Source organism: Saimiri boliviensis, chromosome 2, assembly GCF_048565385.1.
Source record: "Saimiri boliviensis isolate mSaiBol1 chromosome 2, mSaiBol1.pri, whole genome shotgun sequence".
NCBI lineage: Eukaryota > Metazoa > Chordata > Mammalia > Primates > Cebidae > Saimiri > Saimiri boliviensis.
Window position 1 is genome coordinate 168,022,936 of NC_133450.1, and position 19,675 is coordinate 168,042,610.

At 32.5% G+C, this 19,675-nt stretch overlaps 1 protein-coding gene across 9 annotated transcripts in view; it reads right to left on the minus strand.

Annotated features, from left to right (window-relative positions):
• Positions 1–19,675, minus strand: part of ZDHHC21 (zDHHC palmitoyltransferase 21) — a 143,948-nt gene that overhangs the window by 106,933 nt on the left and 17,340 nt on the right. For all 9 annotated transcript variants that reach the window (XM_074394851.1, XM_074394852.1, XM_074394850.1 and 6 more), the window contains 2 exons: positions 14,185–14,296; positions 10,391–10,529 (listed from right to left, as the gene is read on the minus strand). In XM_074394851.1, the coding sequence (XP_074250952.1) occupies positions 10,391–10,529; positions 14,185–14,296 (251 nt within the window). The remainder of the gene's footprint in view (positions 1–10,390; positions 10,530–14,184; positions 14,297–19,675) is intronic.

The following is a 19,675-nucleotide window of genomic DNA, read 5'->3' on the forward strand; positions in this document are numbered from 1 at the left end:
AAATTTTATATATAAAAATGACAATTTTCCTATCAATCAGTTTGAAGCAATTTTTATTTATAAACAATAGTTTATAAGTAGTTTTCTGTGTTTTTATGAGACTACTCTGAAAAGTAAAGAGTAGTCTTTGTGATATTCCTCCTACTGAAGAGTTTCTCAACCTCAGCACTACTGACAATCAGCTGGATAATACTTTGTTGCAGGGGACTATCTCGTGCATTGCAGGACATTTAGCAAAATCCCTGGTCTCCACCCACTAGATGCCAGTAGCACTCACCTAGTTGTAACAACCAAAAACATCTCCAGATATTACCAAATGTTTTGTGGTGGGGAAAGTCAACCTCCTCCCCATTGAGAACCACTGTACCCACTGATAAAGGATTTTGTTTTTCTCTTTTGTTCAACAATATAAACATCTGGAGGCAGTACAGGTCATACAATTAAAAAATAAAAAGAACAGAAACCGTTTAGATCATATCTGAGGTATCTAAAAAGCATACAGATATGAATTTTCAAAATAACTAAATAACCAACTTTACATGCTGAGGGCAGGTTCATAAGGCAAATACTCTGACATTAAAATAAGCAATCTTAATCCTAAAATAAAATCCTACGATATCTGTATGATTATGAGCACTTTTTGGAATGAGCCTCACCTTAAGTTTACTGTATTCCAGAACACAGGCAAGGAAGTTACAAGCTTATTCTACATAAAACTCTTCCACACTCCCCAACCCAGCCCTCAGGTAAAAAGTACTTTTTTCAGTCTTATTACATCCTAATGGCAATTGATATCTAAGGTGAAAAAAATATTTATACCTCCCTAATCGCCATCATTGACTGTTCAGAATTATCCATTAAATTCTGGTACACATATGTATGTATGCAACTGTCTTGCAAAGCGAATTTCACTAGCATCTGAATGTCAGGTTCATGGCTGAGGGTGAAGTATTCCAGAAACATTATTTTGTCTGCCTGACCATATTTTAGCAGCAAAAATTTTAGAAAAGTTGGGGCAATCCAATAAGAGAAGAGGATAACACACTTCCTTACTATATTTACCATTTAATGCAGTGCTACAGTGTTTGGTAAAAGTAAAAGAAGAGTAAGACAATAAAACTGCTGCCAGGTTTTAACCATTTGCATTCACAGTAACTGACACAGTCTTACAGAGAAATTATGTTAAATGCTATAATATTTACAACTGACTAAGGAAACATGTTTAGTGAGGACATGTTTTCAGTCAACCTGGTATTGTAGGATAGGATTAAGATTTATTATAAGGTTTCTGTGTTCCATCTCTTACTAAAAGCATAGAGATACACTGATGAATGAAACTGGCAATTGTTAGAATAATATTCTCATTTCTTTATAAATATAAATGGTTTATCTGACATTATGCTTTTCAAGCAAAAGAAAATGTTACTAAGGAATAATATCTCTACTAGCATCTCAGAAAACAGGAACAAAAAAGTCAAATTACTTTTATATTAGCATTAAAAATAATTTTCATCTCATATCAATTTTAATTCCACAAAACTCTTGGCTATTCTTTCCAAAAATCTAAAAAGCTAAATGTATATTTCAGAAATTTTTTCCCATTTTTCAGTGAAATGACCCTTCTAGATATTAAGAAAACAAAAGTTATTATTAAGCCTACAACATTTTTTTAAATAGCAGAAGTACTCAGGCTACTTTAAAACTGATTATAGGAAAAGACTAAAATAAATTATGAAAAGATTTACCAATATTCAAAGCTACCTGCAGCCAAGTCTTCTGGCTATTTCTATTTCTTGTTAGCCAAAAAGCTAGGCAAATAATTCTGAGGCACAGTTCTGACATCAAATCCCTAGCAACACTATTAGATATCAGCCAATTGGAATAATAATAATGTATCTTCCTAGCAGAAGAGTTGGCTAGGCTACTAACATTATTTATTTTCCTCTTCTGAATTTTGGCAGCATTTCCTTTATTGAAATTCTCTCTCCTCTCTTCCCCTTCTGTCACCCACTGCTCTCACAGCCTTAAATGCAGTTAGTATGCTTTTCCCCTTCACATAAAAATGAGTATACAATAATTAGAAATTATCTGAATACACTTCATCTAAAAAGAAGCTAAAAGACAGAATTTTAGAATTAAAGTGGTATGTCATCAAAGATTAGCTGTATAATCTCTGACACTAACAGCCACAAATTATTTTTTTAAAAAGCTCGTATATTCTCATGTAAAGAAACAGTAAACATTGCCCACATCCGATTTCCAGCAGGTACATATTTTTAAAAATATTTTTAACCCGCTGTGATGCCTTTATAAGATATAACACACTGCCTCAATGAAAAATGAAAATAGTCAAGATTAAGCTACCAGTCAAGAGGTTCACTGAGTTTTCTCTCTGAAGAGTAGATATTATGAAGTTCAGTATTTTAAAATATATTTAATACTTTTTAATCCTACAACAATATTGCTAAAAAATTTCTTGAGGGAAAAATGCAAAAGGTAGTATTTAATAGGAGCTTGAATAGGATATAGTAATAACAAGAACATGACTTAGGGACATGGGCCCAAACCACGGTTCTGCCAAGTGGTAATTTTGTGATTGCACAAGGTATTGAACGCCTCTGAATTTCAGTTACTGTATCTGTAAGATGGCACCCATACTATTTATCCTTTCAGGAATATTTCAAATGAGTAGATATTTTCTACTAATCCAAGTAATATACAAATCTAGAATATATAAAAATAAAAACACTTGACCAATAAAATATTCATAAACATACAATAAATTTAAGAAGGTATACTCTTTAAATATAGTGGTACTTTCCTTCATATTTAATTAAAAAGCTATAATTTTCTAGTATTGGTTTTGGTAAATAACCAGTATGCAATAAAATGAAATACATTATTATAATTTGATAATGACTAGGCATCAGCTTATAAGCATTTAAAGTAACTGTGAAATAGTCAAATTGGACCTTGGTCAAAAACGAAAGTTCATTTTCTTCAATATCCATCTATTTTATTCACTTAAAATGCCATATCATTCCCAATCTACAGGTTTTAGAACCTAGACAATGATTTTCATGCCAATAAATATTTAAAGTGAAACATTAGTTTCAAGAGGGGTTTTAAGTAAAATTCAACATTATCCTGGAATGATAAATGCAAATGATGCAAACTAATTTAATGTCTAACATTTGAAAAACTTCTCCAAAACATCTCAAAGTTTATAATCTTTATTGATTTTATGATTCTAACAAAAATGCTTAATATAGCTCCACTTATTTGGAAAACAACACTATTACTCAGTTTCTGCAATTTTTCTAGATACACATTTTTTACACTTTGAGAATTTTGGGATTTTTCAGTTACTATTTTTGAAGAAGATAGTAAATACTAATTCTTTTTAGGTTCATAGGCCTTTTTATAGTATAAGACTCAGAATATAAATCAATATCTATGGCTTAAAAAATAAATCCTAAATTTGGGCATTGATTCATGATAAACTATAAATTCCTTATCTCCTGCACGTCTTACTCCTTCCTTCCCTCAACAAAGGATAAATTCAAATATTTCCTCAAAACTTCACATGGTAAAAACACATAAATCTTTGAATGTCCATGATAAAAGAACATTTTAAAAGTAAAGATTAAGAAGAAATCTAAAAAGCATTAAGTTACTATAAAAAACAATGGGGCACTTGCAAAGAAATTAAAATAATCCAGCTCAGAAAGAGCTCTCCTGAAAACAGAAGGCGAGGAGAAGAGAGAAATGGAAGAAAATCAGGCTCCCAATCTGTTCATTTCCCAGAATTTGTGAACAACCTGCTTTCTCTCGACTGTCTTTACCATGAGCATGAGCATAACCCACAATGTACCAGTTTTCTACTGAATACAGGTTAAGTGCCATTACAGCAATGGTCAAAGGGCAACTCATTTTCATTTGTTTGTTTGTTTAATGAATAAACACTTTGCCTTAAAAAACAAGAAAAGAAAAACAAGAAAGTTAACACTTTCTTTTCCAACCCAGACAATTCCTTTCAGCTTTAGACTTTAAAGATGGGCTAGAAAAGATACTATGCTGCCACCTATCTACCTGAAAGGGTAGAAAGAACAGCTTTCCTTCAGTCTAGCTAACAGAAGACAGGGTCAAAAGACGGCATGCTTTAACTGCATCATTACTCTCACAAAAATTATGTATAATAATCACTAATGTAATGTTCAAAGATAGAGAACTCTGGGGATCTTTTCCACATCCTGAATAATAGAAAGGATAAGATGAATGAATAAGGTTCCTGATACTATCTTTATATACGCATAGTTTATACACATAATCAAGAGCTGGATATAGATTTTGGTTTGTTTCAGAGAAAAATGAAAGAAACACAGAAAAAGACTTGCAAAAAACAATGATGGGGCAGGAGTTTTTGGAGAAAGATTCTACCATAAAACATTATTTGTTTAAAATGTCAATGGTAATAACGGTGACTTGTGTTCTGAAATTACTGGTAAATTTTTTTCCCATCCAAGTACTAACCAGGCTCAACCCTGCTTAGCTTCTGAGATCAGACGAGATTGGGCACGTTCAGAGTGGGTATGGCTGCAGACAAATTTTTTCTACGTTTATGAAAAAACAGTAAATATCATTTACAAAAGAACTGCTAGAGTAAGAACATTATTTTATTATTTAGCTTTACAGAGTTTGTTATACAGTTGGAATTTTACAACAGATTTGCTCTTAAAACCAGTTATTCTAGTTACACCCTCAAGCCTTTTGTTTTTTGCCCTGCAATGACTTCCTTCATCTCCCAATTTGGTTAATTTCTATCTCACCTATAAAGTCTACCATGAATCTCATTCCCTACAGTACCACAGTTCTCAAACCTTATGGCCACAGAAGTTCTGCACTGCACAACTCCACAGGATACTATTTACATAGACTATGATGTGAGTGTTGCCTTCTGGAGTTATACAATTAGGCAGCAATGATTAAAATCACCTGGGAAGAAATTTTTAACCAAAACGCTATTGCCACTGACATCTATGAGGAAATAGTTTGTATGAAACCAACCCACACACCAAGAACACTATGAAAAGCCAGACAAAACCCAATTAGTTAATAAATATACAGCTGTTTGAAGATACTGGCAAGTAGCCAAACTTTCCAGAATTTACAAGGCCAAAATCTGAGAGAAAGTAGACAGGCATTAAGGTGAGCCATATATTCTGCACTGCTCTTTACCTGAAAGTACTTGCCCAATTCACACACAGTATTGCATGAAAGGCCAAGTAGAAGTGGAGACTCAGAACATCCTGCAAAATCTCCAAGGGCAGGAAAACAGCAACTGTAGGGCACATTCCACAATAAACACCTCAGTTTTTCAGCTGAGACGCCGAAAGACTATACATTGGAATAAAGGCACACTGAAACCAGTCTTTTACAAAGACAAACCTAGCAATCAAGATTCCTTTCAAAATACCAATAAATGCAATAAACAGCATCTTCCCAAGAACTGCTGTATTGACCAATGTTCTGGTATTTAGCATTAGAAATATTTGTTATACAAACCCCTCACTGGATTAAAATAAGCCTTCTTTTATATCTTACCAAAAAAAATAAAAGAGTAAATCAAATCTGAGGAAAGAACTCATCAAGCACATTTTCTACAATTTGTCATATAAAACACTCCGTATTCTGACTTAAGCATGTCAGAAGACAGGACCAATTATCTGGAAATTGAGAGGGAAAAAGGTCAACAGAAACAGACCCATAAGGGGACCTCAAAATTGAAGTTATCAAACATAGACATTAAAATAACGTATTAAAATGTTCAAAAAAAGATGACAAAATGGATGATTTCACCAAAGAAATTATCAATGAAAGAAAGTATCAAATGGAAATTCTAAAAGTGAAAAATATAATAACTGAATTAAGAACTCAATAGAAGGATTTAAGGGTACATTAGACATGGCAGAAGAGCTGATGAGTAAACCAGAGGATAAACAGGAAATATCTAGAACGAAGCAGAGAGGGGGAATAAAAAAGGAAGGTGAAGAAATAAATTCCAAACATATGCAGCACAATGCGAACTCATGTACATGTAAGTAGAATCCCAGAAGTGCAGGAGAAAAAAATTGAGCAGAGGTAATATTTGAAGTAATAAAGGCCAAGAAATTTCCAAAACTTAAGAATGACATCAGGCCACAGATTCAAAGTTACATAAACTCTCCAACAGAAAAAAATGCAAAGAAAGTAAGCACATCATAGAATCACAGAATAACTGCTAAAATATAAAGACAAAAAAAAAATCATAAAAGCAGCCAAAGAAAAACACACATTTCATTGGAGTAACAGTAAGACCAACAACTGATTTTGCAATAGAAATGATGGAAAACATAAGACAATGGAATAACATCTTTTTAAAACTAAACAAAAGTAACAACCAATCTACAATTCTGTGACAAACAATAAATCCTTCAAAAATGAAAGAGAAATAAAAACATCTTCAGGGAACTAACACTGAGAGAATTTTCTTTTTTTTTTCTTTTTTATTTTATTGCATTTTAGGTTTGGGGGTACATGTGAAGAACATGCAAGATTGTTGCATAGGTACACACACGGCAGTGTGGTTTGCTGCCTTCCGTCCCCTCACCTGTATCTGTCATTTCTCCCCATGCTATCTCTTCCCACCTCCCCACCCCCCCGTCCCTCCCCAATTTCCCCCCAACGGACCCTAGTGTGTAGTGCTCCCCTCCCTGTGTCCATGTAACACTGAGAGAATTTTCAACAGACTTGCACTAAAAGCAGAAAAAATAAGCCTAGAGGAGGCTCAGACATAAGGAGGACTAGAAAAGCACCTAAGTAGATAACTCAAAATAAATAATGACTATTGGTAATAGAAAATTGGAAATGTTTTTAAATTAGAAATTCCAAAACAGGCAAGAAACAGAGAAAAATGGGACCATGGAAGAGATGATGTCAAATAGTAAATAAATAGGAAGATGGCAAAACACCAGTTATACTGACCAAAAATTTACTAAATATTTCATATTAAAAGACAAATATGTTTTTAATGATGAAGTATCTGCTGTCTGTAAGACACATACAAGACATAGTAACCAAGAAAGGTTGAAAGTATTAAATACAGAAAAAGATATACCATGAAAACACTAATTAAAAGATAACTGATATAGCTAAACTAATAACAGAAAAAAAAATTTAAGGCAAGAATCATTATTAAGAATAAAGAGGCATATTTTATAATGATACAAGAGTCAATCCACCACGAAGATATAACTAAGTTTGTATGTGTCTCTAATACAGCTTCAAATTCTCAACTTCTAAATCAATTAAATGACTAGAATTTATTTCAATGTATGTAACTACTGAACATTCACTTGCTTCAGATCACTGAATATTTAGAGCTACATAGATTATAAAATACTTTCTCCAAGTCTAGTTATAATTCTGGTCCTAGAATTTAGCTCTACTCTATTAAACTTATGTAGTTAAAACGCTGCTAATTAATATTCCATTTTATGTACTTAAATTTGTCTAACAAAACTGTCTTTTTTTACAATGGGAAATATTGTGGTAAAGCTCTTCTCTCTATACACCTAACTTGATAATATATGTTAATTACTTCATCATTGAGATAATATATGATAAAACTAAAAATTCCTCAATTCCTCAATAGGAAACAAAGTGATCTTGGAAATTTCATAACCTCTGATTTTTCATTTCATTACTGCTAATATGGTGGTAATTATTAAAGTACCTCACTTGATACAAGGAAACATAAGATTTGGGCTAAGAGAATAATTTCTGCTCAGCACTACTACACGTAAATAACCTTGTCAGAGCCCGAGAACTCCTTTATTCCTAGCTTCCTTACAACCAACATAATCATTTGATTTTCATTTGGTAAATGCTACTAACACATTATTATGATTTTTATTTTAAAAATCACCTGCATGGTATCTACAATGGGTTGCTCTAAGGAAAATCTGGTTTGACTTTTCAAAACCCACTTTTTATACTCACTTTTTATATACTTTCTTCTCGATATTTTTAATCTCCTAATAAACATTTACGACACTGATCTTTTTCCAACATTTGTTATGCATGTAAATATACATATATGTAGTATATATATTCAAATATAACCTATATTTGATAATCCATTTCTCCATTTTCCAGTTTTAAAAAAGGTGACTGCCATTTATTTCTCCAGTTTCTGCCTTTCATTTGGGGAAGAAAATTAGTTGTAATTTCAAACACCTTAATCCTTCATTTGATTACCGAAATTTCCTTAGTTGGTCATCAATCTTCTAGTAATAAATGGTTACTGTAAAATGGTCTCTAAAATTTTCATGAAAATTAATAAGCCAAAGAAAAATTGTTTCCTCCCTCTGAAAGCTTTCACTAAAATCAAATGTAAAATAAACTAAATGTGTATTATATGCCAGGTAAGTTTACATATATTATCTCATTTAATCTCATTATTATTCACACTTTCAGAAGAAGAAAATTACAAATCAGAGAGGTTAAACAATGTGTCAAAGCTTATACATGTAATAAGAAAAACAGGCTTTTAATAGGTATATCTGTCTACAAAGACAAGATCTTTCCACTCCCAGAGGCTGGCAAAGTTACTGTAAGGAGCCAGGCAGTTAATATTTTAGGCTTTAAAGACCATAGTCTCTGCCACAACTATTCGATTCTGCTGTTATAGAACAAAAGTAGCCATAGACAATATACACACAAAAGAGAGTAGCTGTTTTCCAGTAAAAAAAACAGGCAGAGGGCTGAATTTAAACCAAGATCCACAGTTTGCCAATCCTGCATGATACTACAATGCATTCATTACCTTTCAAACAGCCTCTATTAGTTTTTCATTTACACCACTGAATTCTCCTTCTCTGCCACTTAAAAAAAAAAATTATTACCTTAATTCTACTGAGGAATTTTATATTAATGCTTTTCTTACTAAGCCCAATTATTTGAAACAGATTACTCTAGGGAATATGTATATTCTTTTACATTATCTAACTTTAATGCCAATTATATCAGAAGTTTATCTATAAATGAAACATTTCTACAACACTAGCATGCATTATATTCTCAGTGTGAAATGTCAAACACCTCAATTTAAAATTCCCCCTTTTGAATGTTCTGCAGTTATTAGTCTCTAATTTTAATTGCTCAAGCTAAATATAATGAGCATATTCACCATAAGACCCCCCTAATATATACAGCCAAGCAGCAATAGCAAACTATCAGGTATACTAAAAAGATCCAAATACCTTAGACATTTTCTCCCTCTCTCCTTTATTCCAAAATTTAATTGTATGTACCTCCAATAAATTTATTTTTTCTAATATAAAAAATTTAAACAGTATAAACTTGTGTAAACAGGAAAGAAAACTTTGCTTCTCCATCAAGGGTTTTATTCTTTCTTTCCTCTTTTTCTCCTTATCTTGTATCCTCACGTGAGTACTTGCACACTTTGTCTGTCTGCACCCCTTCAAACACACACAGTTTATAAAAAAAAAAAAATCCAAGTCCAAATAAAATAGAGAAAATAATAGTCAAAAATCACACAAGATCAGATTCAAATTCCAGCACTAGAAGCAAATCCAGTTGAATCATCACTTCCTAGCTTTATGCCTTCAATACCTTATACATTAGTCTTACTTATATATTGGGCACTAAATATATATATATATATACACACACACACTCACGCACACACACACACATACCCCCCTTATATATTGGGCACTAAAGTGAGAATTAAAATGAGATATCCATAGCACAATATTGATGAGGAATTAAAAACTCTAACTGCTGCTATCGTCATCATCACCACCACTATTTTGTGCAAGTCTTAACAGCTACTGCAGTTCCTCTACAAAGTGGGAAGGTACTGCCTCAAATGGTATACAATGAATAACTTTTAAAGCATCTGCAAATTCATCTTAGCATTACTGTTGAAAGTCAGGGAGAAAAAAAGTTCTCTTTCTCAAGAACATAACTATTTGAGAACCTTTTAAAATTAAATTCTACATTTTTATTCCTGAAAAAAGAACACTTCATCTTTGTTTTAAATTATTTTAGATATTTTTAAACCAAGACACATATATTAAAAGATCCAATGTGTTGTTTTCTAAAGAAAGCCACTCAACACTAATAAATACTCATAAATGAATTTCATTAAAAGGACATTTCAGACTAGGGACCACTTTCCCACTTCCAATATAATTCAAAATTCACCAATTTGAGGGTTTTGTTAATGTATTGTTTCCAATCTTTGGTACTTAAAGGAACCACATATCAATAACTGTATGCTAATATTAGTGCTCTAATGTTAGTGGATATAAACATTTCTTACCAAATTACGCTTTTTTAGTGGAAGAAAATAGTAATAGTGGCAGAAAGAAAACATCAGTGCGTAGCAAGTAAGAAGTTCAGTGTAGAAACACAACTGCAGAAAGAGCCAATGATTATCTTCACCAACACAATTGTTAATCCTAAAGAAAAAAAATGAAAAAGAAACTATTTTACATTTCAGTAAGTTTATCTCGGGATCAGTAAGACTAAAATAAAAACAAATAATATCACATATGCTTAACTTCATGGAGATATGCTAAGGCCACTCAAAGGTCAAAACAAACTATGCAAAGAAAAGTATAAATACACCATTTTATATACGTAAAGCACTTCACAAAGGATGTCCACATATGTTATCCTCCTCCAACTCATAACAACTCAGAGAGACAGGAAGAGCAGACAGCAGCCTCCTGTGTCACTGACATGGAAACAGGAACAAAGGAGTCAAGCCTCTAGTCAGAGGATGTACAGTTAGAAGAGACGGGGCCAAGAGAGCAAGAACCCTGCCTCCCGGTACCTTGCTCTTCCTTTACGGCATTCTAGCTGCGGGAAGCAAGCTGAATGACCTGAAGCAAAACAGCTGAAACTTGCCACTCTGGCATAACTAAGCATTCACCATTTTTTTTTTTTTTCAATTCAAAAATCTATCCCTGGTTGCTGAAAATAAAAATGTATTCAAAACTATTTACAGGCCGGGCGCGGTGCCTCAAGCCTGTAATCCCAGCACTTTGGGAGGCCGAGGCGAGTGGATCACGAGGTCGAGAGATCGAGACCATCCTGGTCAACATGGTGAAACCCCGTCTCTACTAAAAATACAAAACACTAGCTGGGCATGGTGGTGCGTGCCTGTAATCCCAGCTACTCAGGAGGCTGAGGCAGGAGAATTGCCTGAGCCCAGGAGGCGGAGGTTGCGGTGAGCCGAGATCGCGCCATTGCACTCCAGCCTGGGTAACAAGAGCGAAACTCCGTCTCAAAAAAAAAAAAAAAAAAAAAAAAACTATTTACAGATACATAGAGCTATACTTCCACCAATACAACAGTGAACCCTAACTAGGGAAGATGATTAATGTTATAATCAAAAATTTTCAAGGCTATTTAAAGCTGAATATTTTATTACTCCAAATTTCTTGTATCCAAATTGTCAAAGTATTATAAAATTCCAGCAAAAAAAAAACCCTTGATCAAAACTATAAATTACTTTGCACAAATGTTTTCACTTCAAAATAGTATTATACTGTCACTGAAAAAGAAATGATGTAAGAGGTTTCAGTCCTAATTTAAGTTGTTCCTTTTAACTTGTCATTAAATCATTTTTAAAGTCAAATACAGAACTGAACTGAAAAAGCTTAGAGAGGCATTTCTTAGACTTAAGAGTGCATGCTTTGTAAACATGAAAATCTACTGTACTTTGTTATTCGCAAGCAAGACTATAAAAGAAGTGTGCTTATGTATTAAAATACACTCAGAAATGCTCTTCAATACCTGTTGATTGAAAAATGACTTATCCTTGTTCCATCCTTCCTGTCCCCAGGAAGTTTGAGAAACAATGTCTGTGATCACAGCATTCTTCTTAATCAGAACAGCTTTAGCAAGCATTAAGGTCCTCAATCTGTATGAGTTCTTTTTGTAACATTTAAACTACTTAGAAACAATAATCAGGCCAGATGCAGTGGCTCACGCCTGTAATCCCAACACTTTGAGGTTGGGGAGGGGGGGCAGATCACCTGAGTTCGAGAGTTCGAGACCAGCCTAGCCAACATGGTGGAACCCCATCTCTACTAAAAATACAAAAATTAGCCAGGCATGGTGCATGTGCCTGTACTCTCAGCTACTTGAAAGGCTAAGGCAGGAAAACCAGAGGCCAGGAGGCAGAGGTTGCAGTGCGGCAGAGATTGAGATTGCACCACTGCACTTCAGCCTGGGCAGCAACAGAGTGAGACTCTGTCTCGAAAACAAACAAACAAACAAACAAAAAAAGAATGATCAGAGCCAGAAATACAGACAACCTTAAGGCAATGTGAAAATTGATCTCCAAACCTAAAACTATGTTAGGCAGTTAAGCAATGCAATTTCTGAAAACATCAAAATTTTCCTTGCTTCCAATTTACACTGTACACTTCCCCTCTCTCTGAACATTTCAGCAGTGCTCTATCAGGAAATTCAATCATAAATATTCCTGAATCTCTTTAGTTCCCTTGTCTACCCTCCTTTCTGATCCTGCAGTCCTTTCTACTTCCCCCTCACTGCTACCAAATTCTGAAAACTTGACTAAAACTATGGAAGCAAGAGGCCTAGAAACAGAAATCATCCCAAAGTTAGAATTAAAGTTAAATGGCACCTTATGTGGTCACCAATAAGTGAGTTTTTCCTAGTTGATTATTTTTTTAATCTTAAACTACTGCATTCTTTTGGGAAAAAAAGCATCAATATCCACTTGTATCATAAACATTTATATTTTAGTTAGTAAGAAACACTACTATAAAAAGTGCTTAAAAACGGAACTTTTCTGTATGATTAGCAATGATCTAAATACAAATTTCACCTAGCTTTTCTTGAATCTATTACCACTGTGATAGCAAATATCAGATCACTGAGCTTTAAAAAGTTACTTGGGAATCTGTTTAGATTCAAGGTACATTCCTGAGTATCAACTACATGCCATATACAATTCCATCTTGTTGACAGATTTAGAAAATTTTTAAATTTTTATGTAGTTACAAAGTGCTTTTACCTAAAATGCTCTATTTTTTCCTATTTCGGAAAATTATCTTCTATTTAAATAATCAGTCTATGCAAAAAAACTAATTTCCACTGAAAGTTTGCTGATTAACTGTGGTATCAAAATAAGTTACCAAAAATAAGGAAAACTCTAAACTGACTAACATTAGAAAAAGCTAAATTCTACTTGAGTTAATTTTAAATAAATGCAATTAAAAATTAAGAGGCCCACTATGTAGTTAAATTTGCATATATGCATGTATGTGTATACAAATATAAATACTACATATATGAGTACAGAGCTATTTGTAAAATTCTACACTATACCAGTTTAAATATTTATACAGAGAGTCAATGCTAAGAAAACAGAATTAAATACAATATCTTGTTCACAGATTTTTGTGACAGCTTTAAAATGAGATACAATACAGAATTCACATAGCCATTTGTTTTCAAAAATTCTATTTCTCAACTGAGCATTTTCTTTAAATATTACAAGAGAGCCCCCTATTGACCAAAACTCTTGGCAGTTCTGCAGAATCAGCTAATTACCATGCACATACTTCCAACATGTACATAACAGTAGTAGCTATATCCAATACATAATGCTTAAAAAGCTTTAAGGGGTAAGGAGGAAGTTATCAAGTTATCTGATATGTGTTATTAATTAAACAAATGAAAAGGAGATACAAACATTTGGATGTACATGCTTTGTTACAATTAGAAATAGCTACCGTTTCAGTACTTCTTATGTTTCAGATATTGCACTAAATGTTTTATATACATTGCCTCATTTAAAACAATCACCTTAATCCTTTTGTATATTAGGCTGCATGTTAATTCTTAGTTTTTTTCTGTTAAAAATCTCTCTGTTACAAAAAATAGGATTTCTATGGAAAAATTATTTTGGGAGTTGATAGAACCATATAATTTAAATAAAGATATCCTTATTAAGATACTGTAAACCTGTATAACCTTAACATTGCTTTTGTTTAAAGCTGCTAAGTCTTAAGATTTACATTACCCATTTTGCTTTTTTTTTTTTTTTTTTTTTTGCTATAAGTGAATTATTCTTACCATGGACAGTGATGATCCATTCTCCTCACACAGTGGCCGCAGCGGCTACAGTGATGGGAACGCTTTGGTCTCATCAAATTACACTTGTTACATAATTCCCAGAACTCCCTTTCTAGAGAAGGAAATTAAAATCCATTTAATGAAGGCAAGTAGGTAATGCTGACATTTAGCAACAATTGTTTAGAAGATTTTATGGGAAGCCTTCAACATATAACTCTAAGAGATTTTTCTGCTTCTAAGCCTTCAGTGTAAATGTGTTTGCCATAAATGTTGCTGTTCTATTCTATATATGTCTTATTTTGTATGTTCCTAATTTAAAAGACTATAAAAATAAGACACTATTAATAATGTGTGTGTATTCTGGGTATACTGTGAGAATGTAAGTAAAATCCAATGACAAAACCCTAAAGCCCAACCAAATTATTATACTAAAACAATTTTATTTAAACAAATTGATTTCTAGAAATTTTATTTTTAAAGGCTCTAAAGAAGAAATAAAGCTGACCTTTCAGTTGATTAGTAAGTTGAAATCCATCCTATAAACTCATTTGAAAAAGAGAGATAGCACACCAATCCACATACACTTTCCTTAAATCATTGAATTTTTAAAAATATCAGTAGATTCATTTAAGAATATGTATGGGACAGGTTAGAGAAGGATGTCATATGGGTTTGGGAGGTTGTCAGAATACTTTCAGTAGTGAAAAATGTTGTAAGATGACTACTATTTTTCATGAAAACAAAGGAGTTCTCCACAAAACAGCGAACTACCACCAAGTAGAAATTCCCTCTAATCTGTAGTGAAGGAGCACACAATTAAGTCATGTGCTAAAAACACAAAGTTTGCATAAGAGAAAAGGCTATTGTTTTCATTAAAAATTATCCTAATCAGATCCATGAAAACTATGGAAGAGTCAGCGATCTAGAAAAGACAATTGCCTTATTATACAAAAATGTATCTTTTAAACATATGTTGGAAAGGAATTTTACTTTTACAAAATTCTTTTAATTTTCATCTTCTGTGTTTATACCATCCCATAACCTCATTAAAAGTATGGCCATAGTAAGATTAACCTAACTCCTACATTCAGATTGAGCATTAGCATATGAAGAATGGGACCCTAGCACACAACAGGTAGTCACTAAATGCTTGCTGATGTATGAAAAGTCTAAAAATCACTAAATCTACAAAGTCTAAAAATCACTAAAAGTCTAAAAGTCACTAAATGCTTGCTGATGTATGAAGAGACTAAATAAAATGAAAGATAATAGTAGACGGTATTCAATTTTCTAAAATGATTCTCTATTTGAACTCCATTATTTTAGTTTAATGGTCAGGAGCAACATGAACATGCTGGACTTTTATATAGTGAAGCGTTGGGAAAATACTCCCACTACAGATATCTCTGAAGAAACAAAATATGAATAAAACCTATATCAAATTAATTGTTCCAATAATATGAAAATTGAGAAATTATTTCTTACACTTGAAATCTCGTTGTAAAAGAAAATCCTGTTTCATTTCTTATTTTAATGAAAATAAATGTGACAGCAACAATATTAAAGCCCAATTTACATATAGTTAAAACTAGTATTATTTACCTGTAAGTGAAATAAAAACTCATTTAATATGCAGACTCATATTAAATGAGTTTTTATTTCACTTACAGGTATTAAATGAAATGAAACCTCATTTAATATGTAGACATGTAAACTCATTTACAATGTCACAAACATATCATATCCCACTCCCCCACTTACTCAATGCTCCCAAACATCCCAATGTTAAAACTTTGAATTCGCACATTGCAAGGAATATAGACATGAAGGAGGCTCTCCACAATGAGCCAATTTTCATTAAAAGGCAGTGAAAGCTTTGTTTTTATCAGTCCCTCAAAACATAAACATGGTATATTCATTATTGACAATTTCTGAGAAATCAACATATAATATTGTACAGAATAAATTCTTAATTTCATATCTAAAATGTATCCTCAGAAAAGAGAGCACTTGGCTATAGTCAGAGAAAGCCTCTAATTTTGTAATCTAGACCACAGATACAAACTACAGTCTGCAGGCAAATCCAGTCTACCACCTGTTTCTGTATGAACTATTATGAGCTAAGAATAATTTTTACAATTTTAAATTATTGAAAATAATCTGTGACATATAAAAATCATATAAATTTCAAATTTTTGTGTCCATAAACAAAGATTAATGTGCCCATCACTTACATATTGTCTATGGCTGCTTTTGTGTTTCAATGGCAGAGCTGGGTAGTTATGACAGAGACTGTACGGCCCATAAAGCTGAAAATATTTACTACAGGTCTTAAGAAGAATTTATTTGCTAATTTGCTAATCTATGGTCTAGACCATAAACTAATTTAAAGAAAGAACTTGAGTCATTCCTTTGATAACATGAAGATACCACGTATCTAAAATGAGAAATAACTGAAAAAACTCAGTTCACAAACCTATATGAGTAAGTACATCCCTATATGTTTAAGGAACAAAAGAGAAATCACTATTGTAAAAAAATCTAGGAATTTAATTGATCATCTAGAAGCTGTTTTTGCCTTATGTAGCAAGAAAAAAAATCCAGCTATTTTAACATACCCTACATATCTCTCTAAAGCCTTTCTTAGCCATTTCCCTTTCCTCCCTTTATTCATGCCCACATAGGATCTTGGTGACTGATATATTCTGATATCTGATGATTTTTGTGCTAGCCATGTAATGATATAAAGTAAAAGCCTATGAGAAAAAGAATTCAACTGAAAACTTATGATAGCTATAGAAATATTAAACGCTAACAGATACATTTTTAAGGGAGAGAGAAATCAAAATATAAAGCATAATGAAAAAAAGTGAGTAAATAGCATCATTTTGTTTAACCTGGATATTTATTAATGCTGTAAATGCTTGAATGAATATAATGCAATGCTTGGTTTGGTTTTGTTTAACCCTCAGAAAGGAAAGAATCACACTCTACTTGAGTGTTTTAAAAGACTCACATTTTAAGGGACCTTCTCCCAATTAATACATTTAAAATCCAAAGTAATGCTCTAAGGAGAAAAAATTACCTAAATCAATACAAAGTTTGGGTCATAACAGAGATTACCTGACAAGAATCAGTTGTCAATGTAGGAAATAAGTATGAATAAGTCTCTCAAAGATCACATTTAAAAAGCAATATAAGAGGGAAGATAAAACCAAAACTATGCATGAATACATGACCCTGATCACTGAGTACAGGCATCCTTATATCTTGGGGTAAATTTTCCAAGAGACTGCATCAAAACATGATGCATTTTTTTTTTTAACTTCAAAGAATTTCCTCTGCAATGCTATGACAAAAAATAGCTCTAGTAATGACAAAAACACTGATGTCGAATATGCAAGTGAAAACCTTGATTAAAATGTTCTAAAGTTGATTGCAGTGATGGTTACACAACTGTGGGTATACTAAAACCCAAAGAATTGTACACTCTAACTGGGTAAATTATATGGCATGTAAATTATACTCAATAAAACATTTTTAAACATAATTAAGAGCGTGAATAAATTTCATAAAATATGAAAGTGATAAAACTATTTCTAACTTGAGGTGCTTATATTTTATGTTTTTTAATTTCAAATACACATGTAAATAATTCAAATAATATAAACAAAGTTGTGATAATTTCATTTGACTATTTCATCTACATGCTTGAAAGCTTATAAAGTCAAATTCTGGGAATCTTTTCATGGGAAAATGGAACATTTCCTTATATCCAAATTACCTCATATATTTAGGGGTCACATATATATTAAAATCATTTTGTTTTAAAAAAGCAGAAAAGTATGGAAAATATTTCAGAGTAATTTAATTAAAAAAAAAAAACAGTTAAAATCACCAGAGTATTAGGGCTTTAAGTTTGCTTTTCTGAAGAATTAAATGAAATTGTTCAACCTTCAAATATTCCTGAATAAATATCACTATTCTATAGTTTCAACTCTCTAGGCATTTACTATTATTTTTCAGTGTTAAAACTTTGTATTTTTTTTTTTACTAAATTGAAAGCATATTTACAAAAGAATCAGGTAACCAGCACAAAAAGTATATAATGACTTAAGTTTTCCCCAGATTCATAATAAAAAGCTAAAATTATCAATCTGTATATAGATCCATGGTAACAAGATGATGGAAACAAGGTTCTGGGTCTCTGGGCTGGGTCTCACACCAACAACCAGCTGTTTAATCCAGGAAGGACAATCTGTTCTCCTGACTACCTACTTCATACAATTACCATGAGGATCATGTAATATGTGATACCAGAAGACTTTGAAGAAACATTAAAATACGACAAATAAGTGTATTTTTGTCAATGGAGTGAAAGGGAAGCTTTTTGGACTCAGGGAAGAAAAACAGGTCACATATCAACCGAAATAAGATATAATGCAGACATCCAAACGGCAAGATGTCAGGGTGTCATACATCACTACAGTCTAGGCATTAAAGACAACAGAGTTGTTACATGTGGACTCAATTAGGTCTAAAGATATAATTTTTGCGGTACATACAATGTTCTTAATATTTTAAATTTGTTTCCAGGATCTTTATTTTTATCACAAAATTTTTCATAAAAATTGGGACTCCCTCTGTTCTCTATAAGATTTTAAGAGCTAATAATCTAACTGCATAACAATTCTACTACAGCTGAGTAGAGACGACTACTTTCAGATAAGGTATGAAATTTTTAATATGAAATACTTCCTACCTGGCCCCTCTCATTGATTTGCAGTGTCTGGAACATGTAGGCATTTCATTCTTTCACCACTGCAAACTAAAGAGTTCATCAGAAACGGGTCTTCAAGTTAGAAAATACCTGTTTCTTTGATTTTCATGGGCCACTGGATTTTAAAATTGAAGTAGATAACACATGTATACAATATTTTAGAGAGCTTCTGGCTAAGCCAGGTGGGAAGAAAAGTGATTCTATATGGATTGCAGGGTGCCACCCTCCCCACCTGTCTCACTGCAAAACACATATACATATATCAACTTCTAATGACAGTCCTACTGCCTCTATACATTAATAAAAACTAATATTTAATGTAATGTTCAAAAACTTCTTCAGCAATATAAACATCAGTGTTAATATTCCCATTAAATCTCTGAATTTTCAAAGCCAGCTAAGCCTCTAAATGATGGGTCTCGAAAAGCAACTATCAGAATTCAGAGAAGACTTCGTAAGTAACCTGTCACTTAATCTAATTTCATAAGAAATTACTGCACTGGTTCCCAAACTTTGCTACACACTGGAATCACCTGAGATCTTCCGAAAATACTGATACTTGGTTCTTATGCCCCAGATATTCTAATTTAACTAAATAGGGTATGACCTGGACACTTAGATTTTTTGAAGTTCCCCAGGTAATTCTAATATGCAGCAAGTTGAAAGCTACTAACTTACTATGAAAAGCATTTTGGTTCTTTAATATACTAC